This window comes from Hippopotamus amphibius, chromosome 2 (genome assembly GCF_030028045.1).
Source record: "Hippopotamus amphibius kiboko isolate mHipAmp2 chromosome 2, mHipAmp2.hap2, whole genome shotgun sequence".
In the NCBI taxonomy this organism is placed as follows: Eukaryota; Metazoa; Chordata; class Mammalia; order Artiodactyla; family Hippopotamidae; genus Hippopotamus; species Hippopotamus amphibius.
Genome location: NC_080187.1, coordinates 194,741,064 through 194,767,841, shown reverse-complemented (window position 1 = coordinate 194,767,841; position 26,778 = coordinate 194,741,064). Strand labels below are relative to the sequence as shown.

Here is a 26,778-nt window from a genome sequence, read left to right as displayed (position 1 = left end):
ATTTGTGAAAGTTTATAAGGGCAGCTGCAGCTTTCACTAATTGAAATTTAGTGTGAAGAGAAGTGATGAAGTAGCTGAGTCACATCTGTGTTGGCCATATACTTCTAGAAGGGTACCATGACTTCTAGGATGGGATCCTGATGGTTGAGAGCAAGTTTTTGTCACATTTCCTAAGGTGTTCTGAGAAAATCCTATCTCTGGTTTCATCATATTTAAACATGAATGAAGTTATAGATGGCACTTATCTCAGTTTTAAGAGCCAAGGGTGGGCTGAGAGTACAGATTTATAGTCACTAAATGACTGAACTTTACCAAAAGCTTTCCCTATAGCTAAGAGTATCACAGCTTATTTCTGGAATTCCTCAACCTTCCTACCACTCCTGCCTCCCAAAGAGCCTTCATGCTATTGAACTCTGAACTTGAAAGACCACATGCTTAAAAGAACACAGCCAGTGATGGCAACAGAGATTATTGGTGTACACCTAGGCCTCCTGAGGCATAATGTCAGGATTGGTATACAGAAATACTTTCACAAACTAAAGAATATTGCCATGCAAAATGTAAGGTACTTATTACCTTCTTTTATGGGCAGGAGTGAAGAATGCTTATAAAAGTATTTGGTTAAACTCAAATTTTAATCTATGAATGTAAGTTGTAAATGTATCTTGTAGCTCAGAATGTGTTAGTATAAAAAGAGCTACATTACATTGTTCATCCATCTACTCAGCTATTCAGTCACCAGATGCGTATTGCATGCCTGCTTCATCCCAGGCCCTGTGCCACACACTGGGTATATAGCAGTAAGCAAGGTAAATGCAGCCCTTCCTTTCACAGAGTTTGTAGGCTGTTGGGGAGACAGCCAAGAGAATTTGGACTTCCCTCCAATGACAGAGGAAGCTGTTGAAAGATTTTAAGTAGGAGAATAATATGATGGGATTGGAATTTTAGAAAGCTAGCCCCGGCTTTTATGTTAGAGAATAGATTGTAGTGGAACAAGATTGAAAGCATGAAGACCAGTTAAGAGATTGTTACCCTAAATGAGTGACTGATTGTAGTGACTTTAACTTAGTTGGTAGCAGTTGGGATTGAAAGAAGTGGGACACTTTGAAAGATACATAGGAAGATGAGGTGAGTAGCCTTGCAGTTTATGGGCTGTGTGGTCGAGGGATGGGGGATCGTAAGGGTGACTCTGCAGTGTCTGCTGTGGATACTTGGTTGGCTATAGTGATGCCACGTTGTGATCTTGGGTCTGGGATGTGGGGGACATACAAGAAATGATCAGTAGGTTTACAAATGTTTAAGAAGATAGGAAGACATCCAAGGAGAGAAATTCGTTAAGCAGTTGAAAATATAGATCTGGAACAGGAGAGATGTGTGGGCTGAGATGTAAATATTGAAGTCATCAGCATATAATAATATAATTTAGACCATGCAAATAAACTCTCCAGGGAGAGATGGTAGATGGAAAATAGAAGAGCATTCTCTGCAGTTTGTTTTATGTAAACATCGTATCAACAACAAAAGTCTAGTAGGAGGAGTAAGAACCTGGACTCTGGAGTCAGATAGCCCTGGCCTCCACCACTTGCCAACTGTGTAACCTCCACAGGTATCTTACATCTAAGCCTCAGTGTCTTCTTATGCAACGTGGCAAAGGATGTATATTGGGTTATTGGGAGAACTAAATGAAATAATACATGTGGAAGGATGTAGAACAGTGTCTGACACTTGGCAAACACTCAAAAATATTATTTTTATACCCGCGGTAGAAGAAAACTGTAACCAACTTTCTCATTTTTGTTAATTATACATACTTTTAATAAAATGTGTCACACTTCTAATATAAAAGCAGTTTACCCCAGGTCTTGAAATTAATTTTTTTTAAATTAATTTTTGACACAAAAGAATCTTTTAAAAGTTGTGTCATAAAAACTGGGAACTTTGGACATATTTATAAGTTACTCCTATAAGAATTTTAAAAACAATTTTAAAAATACAAAATCAGATTTCATTAACTTAAAACAAATTCCTACCCAAAAGACTTAAAACTTCATTTTGAAATGAATTACGAAGATTGCCACATGAAGACAATAGCTGAAATTTTCATCCTATATGTGTGACTGTTGTGCTTAGTCTCTAACACAATATGTGACATATAAGATCACTCTACTAGCTGAATAAAATGTCAAAAACAGAACCTCTTTCTCATCTCTTCAGTCATTTATTATTTTGCAGGGAAAGTAGCTCTAGATCCTTGATTATTTTGTTTTAATTTCTACAGATTTACTTGTGATGTTACATGTTACCCATTTAAAAAAAAATTAACCAAAAATAATTTTGTGGTAGTCTTAAAGTCATCTGTAATTAATAAAAACAGTCCTATTGACTTAATAAAACAATGAAATACCATGTGCTGCTCTTGACCATCATCATCTCATCACCATCCTGTATCCCTTTGTGTTTTGCATTGTTGTTCCTTTTGCATGGAAGATCATCTGCTATGGATTGCCATGATTTGAATGAGGATGGAGAGCTGTTGCTGGTTTATGAAGGGTTAAAACAAGCCAACAGGTTATATTTGTCTCCTCAAAATGGAATGTTATTAATTTGTTGTTTTTCTTACTAACAGTGGCCTCCTGACTTTAACTTCTGTGTTTCTTATACATTGTCTTCCTGGGTAAATTTCAGACACTAAAATTTGCGAATATCTCACTAAGAGTGGAAGAAAATCCAAACCTCTCAACTAGAGCCCAAACTACTGCAGAAGAGATTAATACCTACTACTTAGCAGTTTCTTGTTTGGAATAATGATCAGTTTAAAGAATACACGTGCCTGGGCAATGTGTCTGCATTCTCATATGTTATCATCACGCTGCATAACAGCAGTATTAAGTCCATGATTTGGCATTCTTTGTGGTTATTGTGAAATTCAGATTTGTGAAACAGCAAACCAAGGGGGTTTCCTGCATTGCTACAGTTCAAAATAATTACCCAAACTCAACATGTTAAATATGTTTAAGGGAAAGCAAATAAAATTGAAACAGCAACACCTTACCAACATGGACACTCATCTCCTCTAGTATTTGTGTCTTAAAATCTCATAAAAATACCATTTTAGTGATTAATTTTTAAAAATACTTAATAGACTGTTCAAGAGACTTCTGCTTCTGCTTTGTTCTAATCACAAACCATTTTCATTAACTGTGTGGTGTTATTGGTTCACATCCTTTTGAAATTTTATCATCACTGAAATACCTTCAGTCTGCTTTAACTGTTTGCTGGCAATGACATCAGTAAATTTTGCCCAGCATGTGGTAACCAAGGGGATTAGAATGAGAGCATATCTTTTCTTTCTTCATGCTAGTCAATTCTTGTCCATAACATTGTCTTGCCTTTGGGAAAAGGGGTGCATGTAGAAGTGGGAGGCCTGATGAAGGAAGGATGCCAGTTCGCTCTGGTATTCTCCTGCCAATGTCCTAGACTGCTCACGGCACAGCTGACTTGCATGTTTGCTCACAGAGGCAGTAGCCACTTTGTCGGTCCCACAAATATTTTTGTTCTAAAACCATGTCTTGTTAGGATTCTGTTACTGATAAGGAATTTTATAGAGAAAGAGAAGAGGACAAATTTAAAATATCTATACAGAATTTCAGAACTGTCTGTCTGGACTTGGGTAAATCTGTATGTATTTCCGAGTAGTACTTTAGCCTTTCTGTCCTTCAAAGATAAAAGTAGAAAATAAAAATGGGACCCTGGTTGCACCCTCTGCCTGGAATTAGTAGTGCTGAAAGTCTTCAAGGCATATTGATTTAAACCGGGCATTTATAAGCTTGCCCTCCTTAGTGCAGTTATTTTGTGGTGAAGGTACTAGCCTTGCCAACGGAAATGCCAGTTTGCAAATGTAGTAAGCCAGCTTACAGCTCTGTCTTTCAATTGATTGTTTTAGTCATCATTTCCCACGAACCTCGCAAAAGAGCTAAAATTCTCCTGTTTCTCAGGAGAACTTTGTATTTGTAGCAGGGTCCACAATTCGGAAAGACAAATGTGAGCGCGTTCCTTTCCCTTTCCAGCTCTTGTTTGAGTTTCTAGACTCTGATCAAGTCAGAAGCTACACAGACACTGCCGAGTCCCCGCTTTTCTGTGCTTGCAAGTGAGCGCCAGGCCTCGCACCCACCAGGCAGGGACGCGGGTGTCACCTCCCTTTCCTACCGTGTGGCTTCTCCACAGGCTGCTGGAATCCCAGCTGCAGTCGCAAAAGAGGAGCCACGAGAGTGAGGCCGAAGCCCTCCGCGGGGAGATCCAGAGCCTGAAGGAGGAGAACAACCGGCAGCAGCAGCTGCTGGCCCAGAACCTGCAGCTGCCCCCGGAGGCCCGCATCGAGGCCAGCCTGCAGCACGAGATCACCCGGCTCACCAACGAGAACCTGGTAAGGGAGGCGCCCAGGCCACGCTTCTCCGCACGCCTGCAGGGCCGCCCTTCTTGCTTTTCGAGCCAAACACTTTTCCTGGCTGGGAAACCGTCACTGCCCTACACTTGCTACCCTCTTTCTCTAGCAGGACAGAGTAAGGAAAATAGCGTCTGTTGGTAGAAGTGAAAAAGGCATGTACTCGGGTTGTTTCTCACAGAAAGCTCTGACACATCTCAGCATTCTCAGCCCTCACTTGGAGGGTCTGAAAGATATGGGCCAGCTGTGCACCGGGCTTTCGATATCCTCAGGAACTCAGCTTCCTCCACTTCAGCTGTGGATTCCCTGCCATCGAGAAGGTTATGTGGTTGTCACAACATTTGGTTCCCAAGCATCACTGAGGCCATCCCAGCCTCTGTCTCTAGCAGCCATCGGAGTTAGAGTTAGGGTCAGGGAAGGCGGTTGGCAGAACCAGAGTGGGGCTTTGAGTTGACCTTGGTTGGAGCTCCAGGGTCAGGGAGGAGGAAAGTCAGGATTCAAAGTTTATGCATTCTTGATTCTTTTTAATAGAACTTGGGCAGTGAATGAGGAGATTTTTTTTTTTTCCCTTGCCAGATTCTGGCTCAGAGTCCAAGTTTTTCCTTTGTCTCTTTCGATTCTTCTTTCTTTTATAGAAAATATTTTCTAAAATGTTTCTTTCTCAGCCACAAAATAATTTTTATTACAGATTTCTACTTAAGTTTGATAAACACATTTATTAAATTAAAAGTCATTGAGTCATTGAACAGTTACAATTCCACTTATTTATTTATTTTTTTTGGCTGCACCACACAACTTGTGGGATCTCCGTTCCCTGACCAGGGAACTCCCAATTCCACATTTTCATATAAAATCTATATTGTAGTGTCAGTCTGCTTTTGAGAAAAGCTAGGGCTAGTGGTAATTTGTTTTTTAATTTTTTTATTTATTTATTTTAAAAGAAATTTATTTTTATTGGCTGCATTGAGTCTTCATTGCTGTCCATGGGCTTTCTCTAGTTGCAGCGAGCAGGGACTACTCTTCATTGTGGTGCGCGGGATTCTCATTGCGGTGGCTTCTCTTGTTGCAGAGCACAGGCTCTAGGCATGCGGGCTTCAGTAGATGCATCCCGCAGGCTCAGCAGCTGTAGCTCACGGGCTTAGTTGCTCCACAGATGTGGGATCTTCCCAGACCAGAGCTGGAACCCATGTTCCCTGCATTGGCAGGCGGATTCTTAACCACTGCACCACCAAGGGATGTCCCTGTTTTTGTTTTTTTAATTCAGGGTTTTAGTGGCCTGTAATAAGATAGTGCAGATTTTCTCTAAAGATTTAACAATCTGAATTACCCCTCCATTACGCCATTAGTGATCATTTACAGTACAAATAGTTTTCCACTGTCATCTATTCAATCATCTTTTTTATTAATTTGAAACAAAACCCAAAGGTATTCTTTTCTCAGTCTGTCCTCCCCTCTGAGGACAGCTTGCTGGTGAGACTGCATTGTGGGAATGTGAGAGGTTGGTGAGGGCAGAATTTAGACTCTTTCCAAGTGGGGGGAAGATCTTCTGAATCATGGAATACTTCTGAGATGTCTTATTACTTCTTATTACTCACAAGTATATTGTTGCTTAAACTAATAATGTTTTAATTCCTAAGAGTTGATAAATATACTAAATAATATAATAGTGATTGATCAGCATATAAATTCTGTGCTTTTAAATGATTATCTTAAAAATACACGGTGAAACCATGAAATAAAGATGCTTCTGGGTGGTAGATTCTCAGCGTTTTTTCTCTAAGTTGATTAAGCATTTCTCTTGCAACCTTGTGTACAGTATTACTTTTCTAATTAATTTTTTATAGCTAATACAAAAATAAACTAAGCCCCCAAATCTGAGCTGGTAGAACCAAGTTAATGAGTTTGAATTTTAGGAAAACCCTTCATAGGTCAGCTGCTTCTCCTGCCTCACTGACTACTAATTCAGGAGAATGGGTCCAAACTTACAGTCAGGGGTTGATGCACTTTTTCACAATCATTACAGTGTTTCATTCTTAACTGTGCATTTCTTTAGGAAACACTTGAGCAGAATATTAAAGCAGCAGTGGGCCTAGGCTTAGGGTTCTTGGAAACTACCCTGCAAATCCTTCCCACCCACCTACCCCCCAACACAAACACAGAAATGGTTTTTCTACCTCCTCTAGTGAACAAGCTTCACAGGCTGCCTCCAAGCTGCCTTTCAGGGAAGAAAGGCACACAGCTTCTCACCAGTCTTTCCAGCTTCAAACAGGAGCTCCAACTTTGCCACGGTTTTCGCTTTCGTTTTAATTGCGGTCCCCACTCTTGCGGCTGCTGCTGGAGGCAAAGAAAGTACAGCAACTCGTGAGCAGGTCTGAGTGAAATAACAGCCTTATCTGGGGAATATGGACCCCAGCTCTGTTTACCTGCTAACAAAGCCTGTTTCCTCTGAGCATGAGAAAATACAGTTGTGTGTGTATAATCAGAATCATCTGTACTAGAAAAATTAGAGGGCAATGGCCGATGGCAAATCAGAGCCCTTTGAATATATATAATTTCATTATTTGCGTTTTAAAATATTTTAAAATAGATTTTGCTGAGAAGTAGCATTCCCCTCAAAGACACAGGGAAAAACAAATGTCCATTGTGCCTGTTTTTTCAGTATTTTGAGGAATTATATGCAGATGACCCTAAGAAGTATCAATCATATCGGATTTCACTTTACAAGCGGATAATTGTATGTAAACGCAGAGCGCTTTTCTGTTGTCTTCCTCGCTATTTCTAGCCCTCTATAACTGAAGAGCGCACTGCTGCCTGCCCTGCCCCAGGAAATCTCTTCAACCTTTCACAAAACCTGTTTCTCCCACAGCTGTCTTCTAGCCAGCGATGTCTCCACTGTCAGTGTCCTGCGTCCGTTGTCACCTTCGGTTTGTTATTAACACTAGGCTTACAGTGTGATGGAAGCAAAATGTGATTTGAAAGATAAGGTAAAATCCAGGAAGCACAACGGAACACTTTAAAATGTTAGCAGCTGTTCCTTTTTGAATCATTGGCCTAGTATCTAAATTAGCCCCATCTAAACTGGAAAATGAATGTTTGTATTTATAAACACTTTTTTAATCCGTAACCTGAATAACAGCCACAGACTTATCAAATCACTGATTTAATCACTTATTATTTCCCTTCCAAGCTCCTAGTCTGCTGTTGTCCAATTTTCTTCTTAATTATCGATCTTTTAATTATGCCTGTCATTTGAAAGAATTCTTGATTAGAGAGGCAATTAATACTCATTTTTTTTAACCCCCTACCCTGGAATGTACTGCTTTTGTTTTCTCTTTTTTTATAAAGCATTTGGAGTTATCCCTTTTTTTCTCTATAAGCAAAATTATATCACCTGGGAGATTTTTATGGGCAAGTTATCCAACCTGCCACTTCACTCTTTCCTATTCTCTGCGGTTATTTTTTAACTTGCCTTTTAATTCGCGAAACTTCTTAACTGTTCTTAAATTACAGCACTAGTTTTAGCTTCTCCAAAGGGTGAGACTTACAGTGCTTCGCACACATGGGTGTCAGTCAAAAGCCCCTAAGTTCAACCATCCTTAAAACTTCCCACAAAACTGTGTGCATTCATCAAAATTTACTTTGCCTGTTCCCCCTTTAAAAGAAGAGCTTTCTACTGGAAATGCAGTACATTTTACAAGCATTGAATTGTTGCAGAGTCTACTGGAAAAGCCTCCACAGTGAGCCTGCTGTCCATCACGCTGTAAAGGAGTTTACTGCATTGTATATTTTAACATTTGGCTTTTATTATAGCTGCATTTCCCATTGCCTGCCAGTTTTAGCCAGGTGGGGCTCCACCAATGAGCTTTTATGGAGCTTTTATGTAAAACTAACAAGTGCTGTTTCTGTAATTTTTTGTCTGCTTTCCTTCTGTGCATTTTAGAAGGCTTATTTTGATCTTTCTGTTATATTTCTCATTTTGATCTTTAGGATTTGATGGAACAACTCGAAAAACAAGATAAGACTGTCCGGAAACTGAAAAAACAACTGAAAGTATTTGCCAAAAAAATTGGTGAACTAGAAGGTATTTAAACCTATTTTTATGACAGTTGCTAAACCTTGGTTTTTTATGCAATACTAGTGGCTTAAGAGGTTTGTGTGTGAATATTAGGGACGATAACAAAAATGACTTTCAGCAAATCTGGCCTCCGTGGAGTGGAAATTTTCATTGCTAGGTGGGGAGAAAATATTCTTTTCGTGGTAATAATAATTTACAAAGAGAGAATTTATTCAAAAAGTGTCTTCTGTATGCCAGGCACTGTGCTATGCAGTATTGCATAGTGGTTAAGAGCATGGATTCTATAGCTAAGCTTCTTGGGTTTAAATACTGGCTCTTCCACTATTAGTCATCTGATTTTGGGCAAGTTACTGAATCGCTCTATGCCTCAGTGTTCCCACCTGTCAAATGGGAATGATAATGGTGTCTGTCTGACACAGTTTGTAAGGATTAAATTAACATGTGGAATGCATTTAGTATAGTTCCTGATGTAGTAAATGCTATATACAACTTATTTTTATTACTGTTATTCTTAGTATTGGGGATACTAAGATGATTAAGACAGAGTCTGTGTCCTCAATGAACTTACCATCTAATGGAGAACAAAAAGAGAAGTAAATAAGAAAAAAAAATGAATTATGATTATAAAGAAAAAAGATTTTAAAAAACATCTTCATGATTTATATATGATGATGATGGAAAACACCTTGAGAAATAATCAAATATCAGTTATTATTATATACAAGTGATTCTTGTCTTGTGGGTTAGTGTTTTTTCCTTCAGGAAGTAGATGCCAGGGATATAGCAGTGAACAGGGCTAAAGCCACATTGTAAGCTGATTCTAGCAATGATCTCATTGTTCTAGAGACTGTGAGACCCTCTTTGGAATTGCCTTCAGACCTATGCAAGCTATTATCATTTTGACCAAAAATGATACTGTGCAGTCAGTCTGCCCATCTGTTCTGTCATTGTCACTCTGAATAATTTTTGTTGGCTCGAAGGGAAGATTCCCCATCACTGGGAATGTTCAAAACAATCTACCATGATTAACTGTGTGGCTTTCATTCCTCCAACTTTCCAGGCCTGTCATAACTGTTTTATTTGATCTTTCTGCTTCCCTTAGTCATGTCCTCCTTAAGCTTTGAGACCAGAATTATATGTCACAGGCTCAAGAGCAGCCTTTCCTGATCACCCAGAACACCCTATGGCTGTACCCTCTGTGTACCACAATTTGCCTCCCATCTTTTGTAGTTTTCACTGTCATATTTTTAGCAATTTTTCTGTTTGAATTACTGGCTTCCTCCATGGACTATGAACTTCCTAAGCATGGGCTAATATTCCATGAGATGTACAAATACAAAAATATTTCTTTAGAAATCAGATACATTACTTTGCAGTCATATTTTATTATATAATCCTTTTATATAATGTGATTCACATATTATATTACAATTTTGAACCTGCGAATCACAGACAGGGACTCTAGTGTCTGTTGGCGGAACTTTAAAAATCTTTATTCAGAAATAATAATCAGGGATATGCAGATTGATACCACAAGGAGACACCACAATATACTCATTAAAATTAGCAAATATCAAAAAAAAAAATCTTTATTCAGAGAACTTTTCTGCACTTCACTTGCGTTAATTATATCATGAGATAATAATTAGACAGCAGAGTATCTACTTGAAAGAAACTGATTTTAAGGGTATTAACTTGTAAGATTATTTTTTAAGCTCTTGATGATTCTTTTACCATATGTTAGTAACTTTTGATAAAGAGAAAAGCCACTTATTATTTTACATTTTTACTTAGCTTTCTTTGATATGTATATTTTTACTTGAAGCAAAAGCTTAGAATATTTCATGGTGTTAGCAATTTTAAGCCATTATCAATCAGAATTCAACCTCATCAGTTAAACTATCCTGCCAGCGGTGTCCTTAAATCTAGAAGTACATTTGAGAAGGCAATTCATAGATGAAACAAAAAAGACATTATGATATTCTTAAGTTGAGTTAAATAATACATGTCTGCAAAATAAGATGAAATAGATTCATGTGACCTGAGCATTTGCTGAGTGCAGTGTACCTCCCCTCCCCAAGGCAGAGAAGAAAGGCGACAAGTCTTCTCACACCTTTCTCTCCTGTCCCCTTATCCCTACAGTGTACCGAAAACGCTGATAACCTACAGCAAAACATCTTCTAATATCTAAAAGTTTTCTTATATTTTTCTAAATATAATATACTTAAATTCTTCTGGTTCAAAATAGTAAGACTCTTACCTCCTCCTATGGGCTGCACTTAATTAAGGAGACATTTTTAGAAGCCAGTGAAGACTTTTTTTAACGCCAGCATACATAATTTTTAGCAGAAATTATATAGCTAAATGGAGAGTTATTTCAAAATTTGATTTGCTTTGTGCTATATTTTAACCCAGGAGTGGGTGTTCCATCTCAATTTTCATAGTCAAGGAATTTAGACCTAAAAGAATTCTAGAAATCTGTTAATTATTTCATAGGAGAACAGAGCTGAGGCCTAGAAACCATAAGTGACTTCTAAAGTCTCAGCTACTTAGTGGCCAAAATGGGACTAGAACCCAAGCCTTCTGAGGACCACTGACTTTTCTCCTTTGTGTTATATTTTCCAACAGGCTCTCTCTACTTATAATAATTCATTTAACTGTCTCAATTAAACCTGAGATCAAGATCTTCCCTGTACCAAAGTGAGGGGGAAAAAATCGTCCAATTTCCTTTCTTTTTCTTGGACAGAAAGGTTCAGGAATGTATAAAGAATCTATTATACTTGGAAATAGGTATTGCTCCAGATCTTTCTAGAAGAAGGATGGAGCATTCGACTAAATGACCCCCAAGGTCCCTTGAGTCCTTAAAAACTGGGTGGTATTCTGGCTTCTCTCTTTCTGGCTTTATATTTTCCTAATACTACATAAGGGTTGACATTTTATTTTAATTAGTATATGATTTGTTAAGTAAATCAAGGTTATGTTTAGCTGACATCTATATTTTATTTGTGAGTTTTTGTAAAGATTCTAATTTCTGGGAAGAATTCAAAGAGAAAAATTTTAATGAAAGTAGGGCAAATTTTATCTCTGACTTTTTTTACAGAACCAAAAATATCTTTATTACAGATTTTGCAAAAGGAAAGTGGAACTTTCTTTTAAAACATAATATCTCTTAGTTAAAATATTCATATTTCATAAATTCTGTAGCACACAGTTTTTCACGTTTTAACATCTCCGAAATCAGGGGATATCTTACAGCAGTTGGTGGGTTGTAGATTAATTGGCAATATTTTTCCTTCTTTAGGGTTATATAAAATAATACTGTATGTCAAAATCAGTGGCATTTAGATATGATAAAATCAGTAGATTTAAAACATTCTCTTTGAGTTATACAGAGTCCAAATATGTGCATTTTTTGATAAATTTAATATGTTGAATCGTTTCGTCTCAGTTTCCCCTCATAGAATGTTTCTGTGGCTCAAAGCAACTGGTAACATAGATGGCAGGGATTTTATTATTTTGTTTTACATGCAGAATATATACATGAGCTGTGAAGGCCATGGTGTGCTGATTCTGAGATCCTCATGCTGTTGTGTTTAAACTGACTCCAGAAATAATTTATGTAAAACTAAATAGTTTGAGTCTCCTGTCTCTTGTAGAGAGGCGTACAAGGCCCTCACTCAGTCCTACGGTTCCAGACTGCATCACACATATGAAACACTAGGTTATGGGAGGTGGCCACAGCCCTGATTTGTCCAATCACAGTATGATCGCTCTTTAGATACCATAACATTGATGGACGGTGGCGATTTCAGTGCTGATGGTCCCGGTGTGTGATGCTGTGGCATGAGGTGGACGAGGTGTCACCAGGCTCTCTGCCACATAAGCAAGAGCACTGGCAGGTACTGGTGTTCTCTGTGATAACCTTGTGCTGTGGAACTGGCTTCCTGGAACTAACACAGGAAATCGCCCAGAGTGACAGGAGAAGCATTACTGATACCTTATGGAGTCAGCAAGATTAAACTTTCTAATGCATCTGATCTGCGTTTTGTTTGTTTGCCAACAGTCTCTGAACTCAAACTTAAACTTCTTCTAAGTAGATTTCTTAACTGCCCTCCTCCCTATAGATAAGAGAATTAAAAATCTGCTTACTAGTATATAGCTCCACAAACACCACATAACTCATATTTTCCCTTACCTTCCCTTGCATTTCCCATTCAGTTCTCAATTTTGAGATGAAATTGGAGACTGTTTTTAACCCTCCGTCCTCTCGCAGCTGCCATCCACAGTGGTGATCATTTTTAACATCTGAAAGGGTTGTTAGCCGGTGCTTGTACTTTAATGGTTGCAACTTTGTGGTAGGACTTTTAGCACTTTTCTAAAAACAAACAAACAAGAAACTGAATAATATTTAGGAAATAATATTAAATACAGGTTGTTTTATCTGCTCATGATTTCTTTGGGAATGAGGGGTGACAGGAGAACATTAAGCCTTTGCCTTATGAAGCCTTTGTGTGAAATAATACATTTCACAGCAACTAGTGTGAAGAAACACTGTGCTGCCAGCTGTCTTGATGTGGTTTGAACTGATTGGAATGATACAGTTAAAGTAAATGTTCTTTTTCTTTAATGACCAGATTCATAGAGCTAAAGGTAAAGGGGACTCTTTTATAATCTAGCCGCCTCTTTGTAAAATATTGTTTTTCCCTTCTGTGAATTAAAGTCTAAATATATTTAGACATTTATGGTTGATACTGATTATTTAACTAAGAAGTTAAACCACTTATTTTGGGGACATTTAATCTTATTACAAAGTAAACCTTATTACCAAAAAAAAAAAAAATGCTTTTGAATCAAGTAAGATTCTTTGACAGTAGCCAAGCACTAGTGGTTGTCAGAGTGACATTACCATATAATTTTACCATCTATCCACCCAATTTTCCCAGAAAAAATATTGAAAGAAGAGACAGTTAAGTGGCAAATATGGCAAGTTTCTGTTGTTATAGAGTTTACTTAAAATTATAGGAACCTGGACCCCTCTCATCTTTTCTACCTGGAAGACATTTTTCTTCTTTTTGTTTCTGATAAAGTGGGCCAGATGGAGAATATATCCCCAGGACAGATCATTGATGAACCCATTCGTCCAGTCAACATTCCCAGGAAAGAGAAGGATTTCCAAGGAATGCTGGAATACAAGAAGGAGGATGAGCAGAAGCTTGTGAAGAACTTGATTCTGGGCAAGTATTTCCTGCATGAGATAAAAGGTCTTTCTGGTACATGTGTTGATGGTTGGAAAGACTAAGTCACTCATTTATTAAGTATTCACGCTGGTTTCTTCAGTCATCCTTGCCTGCTGTGCATATAGTGCTGTAGCAGGATCCTGACCACATCATGGCTGTCAGTCACACTGCAGGGGCACCTGCTAGGACGCGCCTAACTCCTGGAAGAGCAGGTTCCATAGGCAGTCAAGAGTTTGGTTTGGGATGGGCTCAGTTTGACACGCCTGGGCAGAGATGTCAAAAGCCACTTGATACATGAGCCTAGAATTCAAAGGAAAAGTCAGGGCAGGAGATAGACATTTGGGAGTTGTTGTATAAGCAGCTAAGATTCACATGTCCCTACCCTCAAGAATTTCTCCACTTAGTGAGCCTTTAAAATGTGCTTTTTTAAAAAACATGACCTATTTACCCTGAATGATTGAACTCTTACATGAGAACTGTGCTTTTATATCTCAAAAAAGCATTCCTCATGAAGACTTTCAAAGTTATATAAGATTATTTTCCCCCTTTTCTTTTTAGAACTGAAGCCACGTGGTGTAGCAGTCAATTTAATTCCAGGGCTACCAGCGTATATCCTGTTTATGTGTGTTCGACACGCTGACTACCTGAATGATGATCAGAAAGTAAGGTCGTTGCTAACGTCAACAATTAACAGCATCAAAAAAGTATTAAAGGTCAGTTCATGTTCAACAAAATTCTCATAATGAATATTAATGATGACAGAGACTGCACAGAGGTATTTTTCCTTCCTTAGACTTGAGCTAAGTTTCCAGTTATGACTACTTTCTACTCTTAACTGACACCTTCCATTGTAGGAAACATTCATTCTGTAATGTGTCTGTGTGCCTTCTTTCAAAACAGGGCTCAGTTTGAACAGTAATCAGAATTAATTCAATATGCTTGCATTTAATTGTGAAGCAAATTCAGTTTCTTCAATCTCTTCAGAGATTGTCTGCTTTGAGGTCTTAGAACTAAATTAAAAATACCTAGTGAAGTTCATATATGCAGGGAATATGATGCTGTAGTTAAAATAGGTATTAAATAAGTTTAGTAATACCTAGCTCATTCATATAAAAAGATGTCTGATAAAACATTTTAAATTCTCTTCTGACTTTTCTTCCCATTGTTCTGCAGCTCACCCCATAATTTTCCTTGTTACCTGAAATGCCTGGTTCCATGTGAGAAGCACACACATAGATACTCATCAGAGAGGAAAGACTTGGAAAAGGCAGCAAAGTTACATAATAGAACAGAAAGCCCTACATAACAGTAATCACTGAGTCATGTTGCATAATCATCCTCTTGACAATCTAGAAAAACAGTGAATATTATTCTTAGTTTTAACCATTTTTCGGTGCACAGTTCTGTAGAATTAAGTACATTCATATTGTTGTATAACCATCACCACCATCATCTCCAGAAGTTTTTCATCTTCCCCATCTGAAACTCTGTACCCATTAAACATACCCTCCCCCAGCCCCTGGTTATAACTTTTAATGCCGGTTCTCAGTCCCTACTGCACAGATACTGTATGTAGTTACATTCTACAGTGGTTACTAAAGTGTAGAGTTTCTGAAGATTTAACATTCAAAAATTGATGAATGTTTTCTGAATGTAACTCATTTAACTTTTGGTGTATTGATGCTATATTACATTTAGATAGACTACGAGTGTTATTACTTGAGTCAACTCCTACAAAGACAATAAAACCAAATCATAAAGTTTTCTCTTGCTCATCTTGCAAGAAGACATTTATCTAATTTGACTAATTATTGTACCAAATTGTATAAAGATTAAAAAGGAGTAGATACTTGAACATAGCACCCTTTTGCTACCATTTAAAATGAATGTGCATTTGTTTCACATCCTTTTTGTGAATTGAAGTGTATTTGTCTCGTGTTCCTGTTTTGATTTCGCAGAGGTTGTTTGACATGTGGCCCAGTCCTGATGAAGAGCCAGACTCTCCACTGTTCTGCACAGGGCTTCCTCCCTGCCGTTTCTGATTAGCTCCTCAGAAATTGTATCTTCTCATTTACGAGATTTCTAACTTAATCTGGGTTTCAGTACCTGGCAATATTTGTGATTCCCTCTTGTGCCTTTAGTCTTTTCTGATTCCCTTCAGTAATCCCCAGGGAAGTGAGCTTGGGTAAGCTGTGGCTGGGTGAACTGTTTTCTGCTTAAAGGGACTGCTAAGCTGGTATTAACTGAATGGCTGGGCATCACTTTCTAATGGCAAGAAAACGGATGCCAAGCAAAGTAACAAACAACCAGTGAACTCAATGTTGAAATTCTCTGGCAATGACATGAGGCTTTACAACTGCAATGTGATTTATTTTTATAATTGTTGTTAATAGTAAATGAAGGAAATGGGCGTTCTGGTATCTGTTCAGTATTTTCAGGCTATTATTTCCCTGAGTAAAAAGCTAATTTAGGCTTATTCTCTCTTTCAGAAAAGAGGTGACGATTTTGAAACTGTCTCCTTCTGGCTTTCTAACACATGCCGATTTTTGCACTGTTTGAAGCAATACAGTGGAGAAGAGGTGAGAAAACCTTGATTACAAAACCAGCATGCTGCACTTTCTCTGACCTTTTTAAGGAAAAAATTTAAAACACAAACTATTTAGCCATTTGTTAATTTAGAAACCTGAATTCAGAGGTGACTTAGAAATTCATAGCTTTGTTTGATATTCATTATTTATGAAACCGATTCGGGACGTGACATAGTTTCTTCACTCTGAGAGTTTGCATTATGAGAAAGCACAGCAGAAATAAAATGAACATTGGTCATTGAATAGTTATCGCACTGAAACTTTTGGTTAAGATGTAAAAATGGGCTTTTCAAGGGCTGTTATAGGAATATTGAGCTATTTAAAGAAATTAATCAATTTTGTCTTGCTCCAGAATCCCCCAGAGGGCCTATTAACTGTCCTGTCAGTCCCCAGTTCTAGACCATGTTGTTAGGTAGCTTGCAGGTGGGCAGATGCTTGAGTGTGGACAGAATACATCAAGTAGGCAGTTGTCTTTGTCAGGCAGTGCCTGACAGAAGTACCTGCCTTTACAGTTGGCTTTCCATTTTAACAAATACCACCAAAAGATTCCATACGAAGCTTGGACTGAGAATCCTGTATGGATGCCTTGAAATATAATAAAGGGAAATTTTTTATTTATTCACCAGTCCCTGTAGAAATTGATCAGTTTTAAGATTATGTATGTCCTTCGGGTGCAGTATTTATAAATAGGACCATATTTAATGAACTGAAGTTAAGAAATTAGTACTTTAGATAATTTAGTGTTTGGCAGTAAACCAGCTGTTTCATAAGAGCAAACACTCATTTTTTTTTTTTTTTTTTCAAATTAAGTCCCCACCCCCATCTTGTTTCATTGACGTTGCTGGTGGAAAGGCTTAAATGCTAGGCTGCCAAGTTTAGATATTATTCAAATGCAAGTAAGAAGTGGAAGGGGGGACGCGGTGGAAACAAGCGCACAGAATTTGAGAAGGAGTACCCTGGCATTTACGTGTTGGTTGGATGGGAACTCTTTGGAGAAGGGAAAAAAGAGTATGAGAGTGCTAGTCAAATGAGAGAGTTAAACAGGCTGGAGACATTTTATTTCACGTGTATCATTAACTCTGCATTATGACTCTAGGGCTTTATGAAGCACAATACGTCTCGCCAAAATGAACACTGCCTCACCAATTTCGACCTGGCTGAGTACCGGCAGGTGCTAAGTGACTTGGCCATTCAGATCTACCAGCAGCTCGTGCGGGTGTTGGAGAACATCCTTCAGCCAATGATCGGTAAGGCCAGGGCATACTGCTGACATCCAGGTCTGTCTGCCTCGCACACCTGTCAGTAGGTGACCATCAGTGGCACATGTGTCCGACAGAGAACATAATCATATGGAGAACATAAAGTAGTAAGACTCAGTCTCAAAATTAGCTGAAGGAATCCCGGAACCCCAGCCATGACCAGCTGAGGTACATCAGAATCACTGTTTCTATGTGATGGAAATGGCAGTGTCTAGTTTCCCTCCCTAATGTGTAATCCCTCTCTCTTAAGATTGGGTTATGCTTTGTATCCAGAAATAGACCTCAGACCTTGTCCAGTTTTCAAAAACTCTTTAAACTTTGAGCTAGGGCACCACTACACAGAGCTTTCTAGGGACTCATCTAAAACTAAGGAGTCTGGGGAAGGTTTGCACTTTACCTAAAAGGCTACAGTCACAGGGCTGGGAAGGTACCATGGCAACAAGAACAGGTCTCAGACACTCCATGCTGAGTTGTACATCTCATGGCCCCTACGCAATTGTTAAAGGCAATTTGGTTTAAAGTAGCAGTTTCTCATTGGATGAGCAGCTGGTCTGTGTGTCTGTGTGTGTTTCTGCATATGTGTGAGTCCGTGTACCTCTCTCTATATGCGTGTACTCACTCACTTATGTACCGTGCTACCTGCATTCCTTTGGAATGTGTAGTAGGTGTGAAATAGGAATTAGAAGCCATGTACAAATTGCAGGCTGCTAATTTTGTGGGAAGCTGTTGTGTGAAACTCAGGACAAGGAAGTGCCCAGCTCTCTGGCCCCATGTGACGGCTGTCTCCCAAACCTTCTCCAAGACCACTGCCTGGTCTCCTGCCTTTCCTACTACTTGATTTGTTTGCCTCTGGGGCTCGATATTACTGGAGAATGCTTATCTTCTCCCTAACTGCTCTATACCTCTCTCTCAAAAACCATCCCAAGATATCTCACATGTATTATTACAATGCTACTGTTTCATATTTTAGAAAATAATCCACTAAGATTTCTTAATTTCATGGTAAATTTTTGCATTTAAGAACTATTCCTTTATTAAAGTGTAAAATCCAGATGCCCTTTTATTTGAAGCTCCCTTTCCCTCTATTTTGATGCTCAAATCATTTTCCTAAATTGAGTGTGTGTGTGTGCACACACGCATATGTTTCCTTCCACTTCTTTTCTGACACTTGAACTTCTCCTGCAGTCTCTGGAATGCTGGAGCATGAAACCATTCAGGGTGTGTCTGGGGTGAAGCCCACAGGACTAAGAAAGCGAACCTCCAGCATTGCTGACGAGGGCACCTACACACTGGACTCCATCCTGCGGCAGCTCAACTCCTTCCACTCGGTCATGTGTCAGCACGGCATGGACCCCGAACTGATCAAGCAGGTGGTCAAGCAGATGTTCTACATCGTGGGGGCTGTCACCCTAAACAACCTGCTCCTGCGGAAGGACATGTGCTCCTGGAGCAAAGGCATGCAGATCAGGTGAGCGAATGCCGACAGCTGCCATGGCCTTTTCCTGCGGCCCAGCTGTCTGCTGGGGCTCATGTGAGGTCCGTGCACCTGATGTCCGCTGCCTCCCACCCACCTCCCTGCCAGGCGAGCAGCACGGGCAGAGCAGGCACAGAGCTGCTTCCTCTTGCCTGGCTGGACTCCTCCACTCTCGTTCGTGACTGCTCCTGGCCATGCCTTCAACCCACCGCTTGTTAGGAGCCCTGCTCCATGTGAAGATAACTCGCTTGAAGGAGTGGAGAGATGATGAAAACTACATAAAGATGAGATAGCAAAAAAAAAAAAAAAGAGAGAGATGGCTGCTTCCTCTCCTTTTGTGTGTATTTTAATTGTACAATAACAAAATATCAAACTATAATGAAGATTTCTAATGTTTGATTGCTCTTAGAAAGTTATTTTGACACAATACCTTTTTGTACCTGTGGCAACAAGAACATGTCTAATAGATCTTTTACTGAAGTTTGAAATAGGCTTCTCTCTATTGTAAGAAAAGCTGTGCTCAACTTTGTCCAACTGCTCCTCAGTATAACCTTATTAGCATAATGGAATTCTTTTTTTTTTCTCCAAATAATTTATTTGAAAACAGCTAGAAAGTTCACCAAGGGAGGAAAAAAGGATTTCTCCTATGAAAGCCTGTAGTTACTCAATCTTAGGAAGCGTTGCTTTCTTTTCAAATATTCCATTCTGACTCACATCCACTGTAGATAGCAGCAAGAAGATAATGCTTTCCACTCAGGTCGTAGAAGTTATTTCTACAAGCTCTGTTTATACCTGTGAAGCCCCTCTTTGCCTGATTGCTGAGTCCTGACTGTGGATCCATTTCTCTCACTCTCATTTGCAAACCACTATCACTTGTCTGGCCACCTCTTAAAACCTCAGCATCTGTGTAGTTTCTGTGTCTCTCTCCATATGGCCCCCACTTGCCCTTTTTGCCTTTATCCCTGAGCTTCCTCAGGCCACTACCTCCATCACCCAGGCTCTTCCCTAAAGAGGGCCGGAGCCCAGGGTCTCTATGGGGATCTCGTAGTTATGTCCACTGGCTTGGAGTCTGACTTAAGGAAGAGAGAGTACTTAAAGGATTATCAATTCTCACCTCTCAAGTTGTAAGAAGCTAGAAAGTATTTTCTGCTCGGCTGTTTAATAAGGATACAGCCATACTAGGTGTTCTGTTTTGTTTTTTAGCACGTCTTATTTCATAACTGGCTATAATGGCTACATTTCTATCTTCCATTAAAGAGAATAATAGTCTCTAGAATGATACTTACTCTTATATAATTATGATTATAAACTCCTGATTATTTATATGATAAATTTTTAAGCACAGCTAATGATTTAAAAAAACATTTAACTGAAATTCCTGACGAAGCCATACACAGAAAAATTAAGACATTGATGGTAACAGTCAGTAAATTTGCATCCCCCCCTCCCTTTACTGCATAGGTACAATGTCAGTCAACTAGAAGAATGGCTGCGTGACAAGAATCTGATGAACAGTGGGGCTAAGGAAACACTGGAACCTCTCATTCAGGCTGCTCAGCTTTTGCAAGTGAAAAAGAAAACAGATGATGATGCAGAAGCCATTTGTTCCATGTGCAATGCTTTAACTACTGCCCAGGTAAGGCAGCTTTCCCTATTATAAAATAATTTAACATGCATCAAGGGTGACATTTAGGGAAGTAAAGAAGGCTTCTAGCTATTGCTCTTGTCTCTGAGCTGACTTTATCTGTGTCAGAGATGATATATATTGATATTCTAGATCTTGAAGAAGGGAGATTTTACCACAAAGTATATTTCAGTTCTAGTCACAGTCATGCACATTCAACATTCAGTAAATATTCATCCATTCTCTACACTGTTCTATATAATGTTCCAGCCACTAAGATAAAACCAGGAACAAAACAAAGTCCCTGTTTTCATGGGGTATATATTCTATACATTCTGTGGAGCTTGTACTCCATAAAAGAATTTTCCAAATTATTTAAAAATTGAATGATTCTTTAGACTTCTCTATTTTAAGACAGATAATTCTTTTTTAATTGAAATATAGTTGATGCATAATATGATGTTAGTTTCAGGTATACTACACAGTGATTTGACATTTGCATACATTATAAAATGATAATTGTGATAAGTCTAGCAATCATGTCCCCATACAAAGTTATTACAATATTATTAAGCATATTCCTTATATTGTAGATTATATCTGTATGCTTTATTTATTTATTTGATAACTAGAGGTTTGTACCTCTTAATCTCCTTCACATATTTTGGACACACCCAGGCCCCTCCCCTCTGGCAGCCACCCATTTGTTCTCTGTATCTGTGAGTTATTTTCATTTTTTTGGCTTCTTTGTTTTGTGTTTTGGATTCCACATATAAGTGAGCTCTTACAGTACTTGTCATTGTCTGACTTATTTCACTTAGCATAATGTCTGCAGAGTCCATTCATATTGTTGCAAATGGCAAGACTTCATTCTTTTTTAAGGCTAAGTAATATTCTTGTGTGTGCATGTGTGTGTGTGTACCAGTTTTCTTTATCCATTTGCCTACTGACAGATACTTAGATTACTTCCATATCTTGGTTATTGTAAATAATGCTGCAATGAACAGAGGGGTACATATATCTTTTCAAAGTAGTGTTTTTGTTTTCTTTGGAAAAGTACCCAGAAGTGGACTTGCTGGATTGTATCAGAGTTGTATTTTTAATTTTTTGAGCTGTTTTCCACAGTGGCTGCACCCGTTTACAATCCCCCCAACAGTGCATGAGGGTTTCCTTTTCACTCCATGCTCACCAATACTTACTATTTTTTGTCGTTTTGATAATAACCATTCTGACTAGTGTGAGGTAATACTTTATTTTGGTTTTGATTTGTATTTCTCTGGTAATTAGTGATGGTGAGCATTTTTTCATGTGCCTGTTGGCCATTGGTGTGTCTTCTTTGGAAAAATGTCTATTCAGGTCCTCTGCCCATTTTTTAGTCAGGTTATTTGTTTTTTTAATTTGAGTTATATGAATTCTTTGTATATTTTGAATATTAACCCCTTATTAGATATATTGTTTGCAAATGTGTTTTTCCATTCTGCTTTTTCATTTTGTTGATAATTTCTTTCACTATGCAAGAGTTTGTTAGTTTGTGGTCCCATTTGTTTATTTTTGCTTTTGTTTCCCTTGCCTGAGGAGACAGTTCAAAAAAATATTGCTAAGACTAATGTCAAAAATTTACTGCTTGTATTTTCTTCTAAGAGTTTAAGGTCTTACATTTAAGTCTTTAATCCATTTTGAGTTATTTTTCTAAGTGGTATGTCTAGTTTGATTCTTTTGCATATAGCTGGCCAGTTTTCGCAACAGCGTTTACTGAAGAAACTGTCTTTTCCACATTGTATATTCTTTCCTCCCTTAGTGTAGATTAATTGACCATAAGAGTAGGTTTATTTCTGGGCTCTCTTTTCTTTTCCATCAATCTGTGAGTCAGTTTTTGTTCCAGTACCATACTGTTTTGATTACTGTAGCTATTTAGTATGGTTTGAAAGCAGGAAGCATGATACCTCTAGCTTTGTATTAATACTTCTTTCTCAAGATTGCTTTGGCTACTCAGAGTCTTTTGTGTTGCTGTATAAATTTTAGAATTATTTGTTCTGTTCTGTGAAAAATGCTTTTGGTATTTTGGTAGAGATTACATTCAATATGTAGTTGCTTTGGGTTATATGGTCATTTTAACCATATTAATTCTTCCACTTTATGAGCCTGGTATGTCTTTCAAGTTGTGTCATCTATAGTTTCTTTTATCAATGTCTTATACTTTTCTGAGTACAGTTCTTTCACTTCCTTGTTTAGATTTATTCCTAAGTATTTTATTATTTTTGGTGAAATTATAAATGGGGATTGTGTTTTGATAATTTATTATTAGTGTATAGAAATGCAAGAGTTGTCTGTATAGTAATTTTGTATCCTGCAACTTTACTGAATTCATTTATTGGTTCTAATACTTTCTTGGTTATATTTTTGGGATTTTCTATATACAGTACCCTGTCATCTGCAAACAGTGACAGTTTTTCTTCTTCCTTTTCGATTTGGATTCCTTTTACTTTTTTTTTTTTCTCTTATCTAATTGCTGTAGCTAAGACTTACAATACCATTTTGAATAAAAGTGGTGAGAATGGGCATCCTTTTTTTTGTTCCTGATCTTAGAGGAAATGTTTTCACCTTTTCACCGTGAATATGATGTTGACTGTGGGTTTGTCATATATGTGTTTTATTGTGTTGAGGTATGTTCCCTCTATACCCACTTTGTTGAGAGTTTTTATCATAAATGGATGTTGAATTTTGTGAAGAGCTTTTTCTGCATCTATTGAGATGATCATATGATTTTTATTCTTCAATTTGCTAATGTGGTGTATCACATTGATTGATTTGTGGTTATTGAAAAATCCTTGCATCCCTGGGACAATTCCCACTTGAGTATGGTGTATAATTCTTTTAATGTACTGTTAAATTCAATTTGCAGGTATTTTGTTGAGGATTTCTACAACTATGTTCATCAGTCATATTGACCTATAATTTCCTTTTTTGTGGTATTTTTGTCTGGTTTTGGTATCAGGGTGATGCTGGACTCATAGAATGAGTTCAGAAGTTTTCCTTCCTCTTCTATTCTTTTGTAATAGGTTGAGGAGGGTAGATTTAGGTGTTAACTCATATTTAGCAGAATTCACCTGTGAAGCCATCTAGTCCTAGACATTTACTTGTTGGGAATTTTTTGATTACTGATTCAATTTAATTACTGGTAATTTGTCCATATTTTCTGTTTCTTCCTGATTCAGTCTTGGGAGACGATATTTCTAGGAATTTATCCATTTATAGGTTGTCCATTTTATTGGCATATAATTATTCATAGTAATCTCTAATGATCCTATGCAATTCCCTGTGGTGTTGCCTATAACTGCTACTGTTTCATTTCTGATTTTATATATTTGGGCCCTCTCTCTTTTTGTCTTGATAAGTATGGCTAATAGTTTATCAATTTTGTTTATCTTTTCAAAGGACCAGCTCTTAGTTTCATTGATTTTTTTCTGTTGTTTTTGTAGTCTCTATTTCATTTATTTCCACTCTGATTTGTTTTTCCTTCTACTAACTTTGGGTTTTGTTTGTTCCTCTTATTTTAGTTCCTTTAAGTATAAGGTTAAATGGTTTATTTGAGATTTTTCTTGTTTCCTGAAATAGGCTTTTATCCCTATAAACTTCCTTTCCCCCTCCCTTTTCATATTTCTAGTTGTGGCCTTTTCTTTTGCATTTAGAGAAGTCCCATTAAAAATAGTAAAAAATATAAATATAAAGCTGGTTTGGTGGTGCTGAACTCTTTTAGCTTTGGCTTATCTGTAAAACTCTGTCTCTCTCCTTCAAATGTGAATGATAAGCTTGCCAGGTAGAATATCCTTGGTGATAGGTTTTTTCCTTCTATTACTTTGAATATATCATCCCACACCCTTCTGGCCTGCAAAATTTCTGCTGAAAAGTCTGCTGATGGTGTTATGGGAGTTCCTTTTTATGTAACTAGTTGCTTTTCTCTTGCTGCTTTTAAGATTTTCTCTTTATCTTAAATTTTTGCCATTTTAATCATAATGTGTCTTGGTGTTGACCTCTTTGGGTTGACCTTGTTTGAGACTCTGTGCTTCCTTTCCTGGACCTGGATGTCTGGCTCCTTTCCCAGATTAGAGAAGTTTTCAGCTAATATTTCTTCAAATAAGTTCTCTGTCCCTTTCTGTCTCTTCTCCTTCTGGAACCCCTATAATGTGAATATTAGTGCACTTAAGTTGTTGCAGAGGTATCTTAAACAATCTTTTTTTTTATTCTATTTTTTGTTCAGTTTCAGTGATTTCCACTACTCTCTTCCAGCTCACTGATCCATTCCTCTGTATCATTTAGTCTGCTGTTGTATTCTTCAGCTCTATTTGGTTCTTCTTTATATTTTCTAACTCTTTGTTGAAATTCTCACTGTGTTCATCCCTTCTTCTCCTGAGTTCACTGAGCATCTTTATAATCATAACCTTGTATTCTTTATCAGGTAGATTGCTCATCTCCACTTCTGTTAGTACTTTTTCTGAGGTTATGTCTCATTCCTTTTTTGGAATATATTGCTCTGTCTTTTCATTTTGTCTAGTTCACTGTCTTTTCTCTATGTATTAAGTAGGTCATTTACATTTTCCAATCTTAAAGAAGTGGCCTTATGTGGTAAACATCCTATGGGGCTCTGCCCTCTGATCACCGGAGCTATGTGTCTAGGGGTACCCCCATGTGGGCTTTGTAGGCCCTTCTGTGGTGGCAGGGCTGAACTACTGTGGGCTCAGTGGTGGGCAAGGCTGGCCCCTGGCCTAGTTGGCTGCCCTGCCCTGCTTCCTTTGGTTTCTGCTGCCCCATTTTTTTTTCAATATTTTATTTATTTATGTATATATTTATGTCTGTGTCAGGTCTTAGTTACAGCACATGGGATCTTTCGTTACAACGTGCAGGCAGGGTCTTTGTTGTTGCTCACGGGTTTCTCTCTAGTTGTGGTGTGTGGGTTTTTCTCTCTCTAGTTGAGTCGTGCGGGTTCAGTAGTTATGGCACTCAGGCTTGGTTGCCGAGCAGCATGTGGGATCTTAGTTCCCCAACCAGGGATCAAACCTGCGTCCCCTGCATTGGAAGGTGGATTCTTCACCACTGGACCACCAGGGAAGTCCCTGCTGCCCCATTTTTTGGCAGGTCCTAGCACAGTGGGTCACAGGGCTCAGGGGAGCCCAGGGCTGGTGCTGGCCCATTGATAGGTAGTTAAGCCCCCAGCACTAATCAGCTAGAGGGAGGATTCCAAAGGGGCAATAACGGATCATTTGGGGAAAGACTTACTTAGCTGTGCATTGAATTTAAGGAAGTGAAAACATGGAAAGGGCATTTGAAGACAGTGACCACAGCATGAGGTAAGGCATAGGCATAAACACGCCCCCTTTTCTTTTGCCTGGTTATTTCTGTGCTGACTCTTGGATTTTTCTAATGTTCATCACTTATCTCAAAACATAGACTCTTACATAGATTACACAGAATACGTATAGAAAGTAACTAGCTGAATACTCAGGACACTGTTAACTATTGTTACTTTGAGAGACTGAGAGCACTTTTACATTTCTCAAAATGTAAAATAGTACACTAATACATTCTTATTGTAAAAATTCAAGTAATAAAGGTAAATGTGCCTTCAGAACCATTCCCTTTCCCCTTTTGTCCTAATCAAGCCCTGAGTAGAACTAAAAACTGTATCTAGAGATCCTTTTAGTTTTCCAGATTACAGGTACCCAGCATGTATATATTTGATAATATGCTGAAGACTTTGATCATTTTATTTCTCCCAGATTGTCAAAGTGTTGAATTTGTATACTCCAGTTAATGAGTTTGAAGAAAGAGTCTCTGTGTCATTTATTCGTACTATACAGGTAAGATCTCCCAGCCTTTCTTTTGCTTTGATTCACCAACACAGTCATTTGAATGGAAATTTTATAATTTATTGAAGGATAATGCAGTTTTTATTATATTATCTTATTTTTACATTGCACTAACTTTCTTGATGACAGCATATTGGGAAAATGAAGTGATTTTAAAGCACTAACATTCTTCATTAGTTGAAGTGTTTTGGTAGAATTTTGTGAAAAAAGTTTTTA

The 26,778-nt window shown here is 38.1% G+C and overlaps 1 protein-coding gene across 4 annotated transcripts in view; it reads left to right on the top strand.

The window, feature by feature from the left end:
* The window catches only part of MYO5A (myosin VA), a 187,015-nt gene that overhangs the window by 153,948 nt on the left and 6,289 nt on the right, over positions 1-26,778 (top strand). For 3 of the 4 annotated variants that reach the window (XM_057722276.1, XM_057722274.1, XM_057722277.1), the window contains 11 exons: positions 2,488-2,568; positions 4,225-4,423; positions 7,101-7,175; positions 8,429-8,522; positions 13,604-13,750; positions 14,312-14,466; positions 16,243-16,332; positions 17,438-17,588; positions 18,786-19,068; positions 20,536-20,710; positions 26,473-26,553. In XM_057722276.1, the coding sequence (XP_057578259.1) occupies positions 2,488-2,568; positions 4,225-4,423; positions 7,101-7,175; positions 8,429-8,522; positions 13,604-13,750; positions 14,312-14,466; positions 16,243-16,332; positions 17,438-17,588; positions 18,786-19,068; positions 20,536-20,710; positions 26,473-26,553 (1,531 nt within the window). The remainder of the gene's footprint in view (positions 1-2,487; positions 2,569-4,224; positions 4,424-7,100; positions 7,176-8,428; positions 8,523-13,603; positions 13,751-14,311; positions 14,467-16,242; positions 16,333-17,437; positions 17,589-18,785; positions 19,069-20,535; positions 20,711-26,472; positions 26,554-26,778) is intronic. The other variant, XM_057722275.1, reaches the window with a different exon arrangement.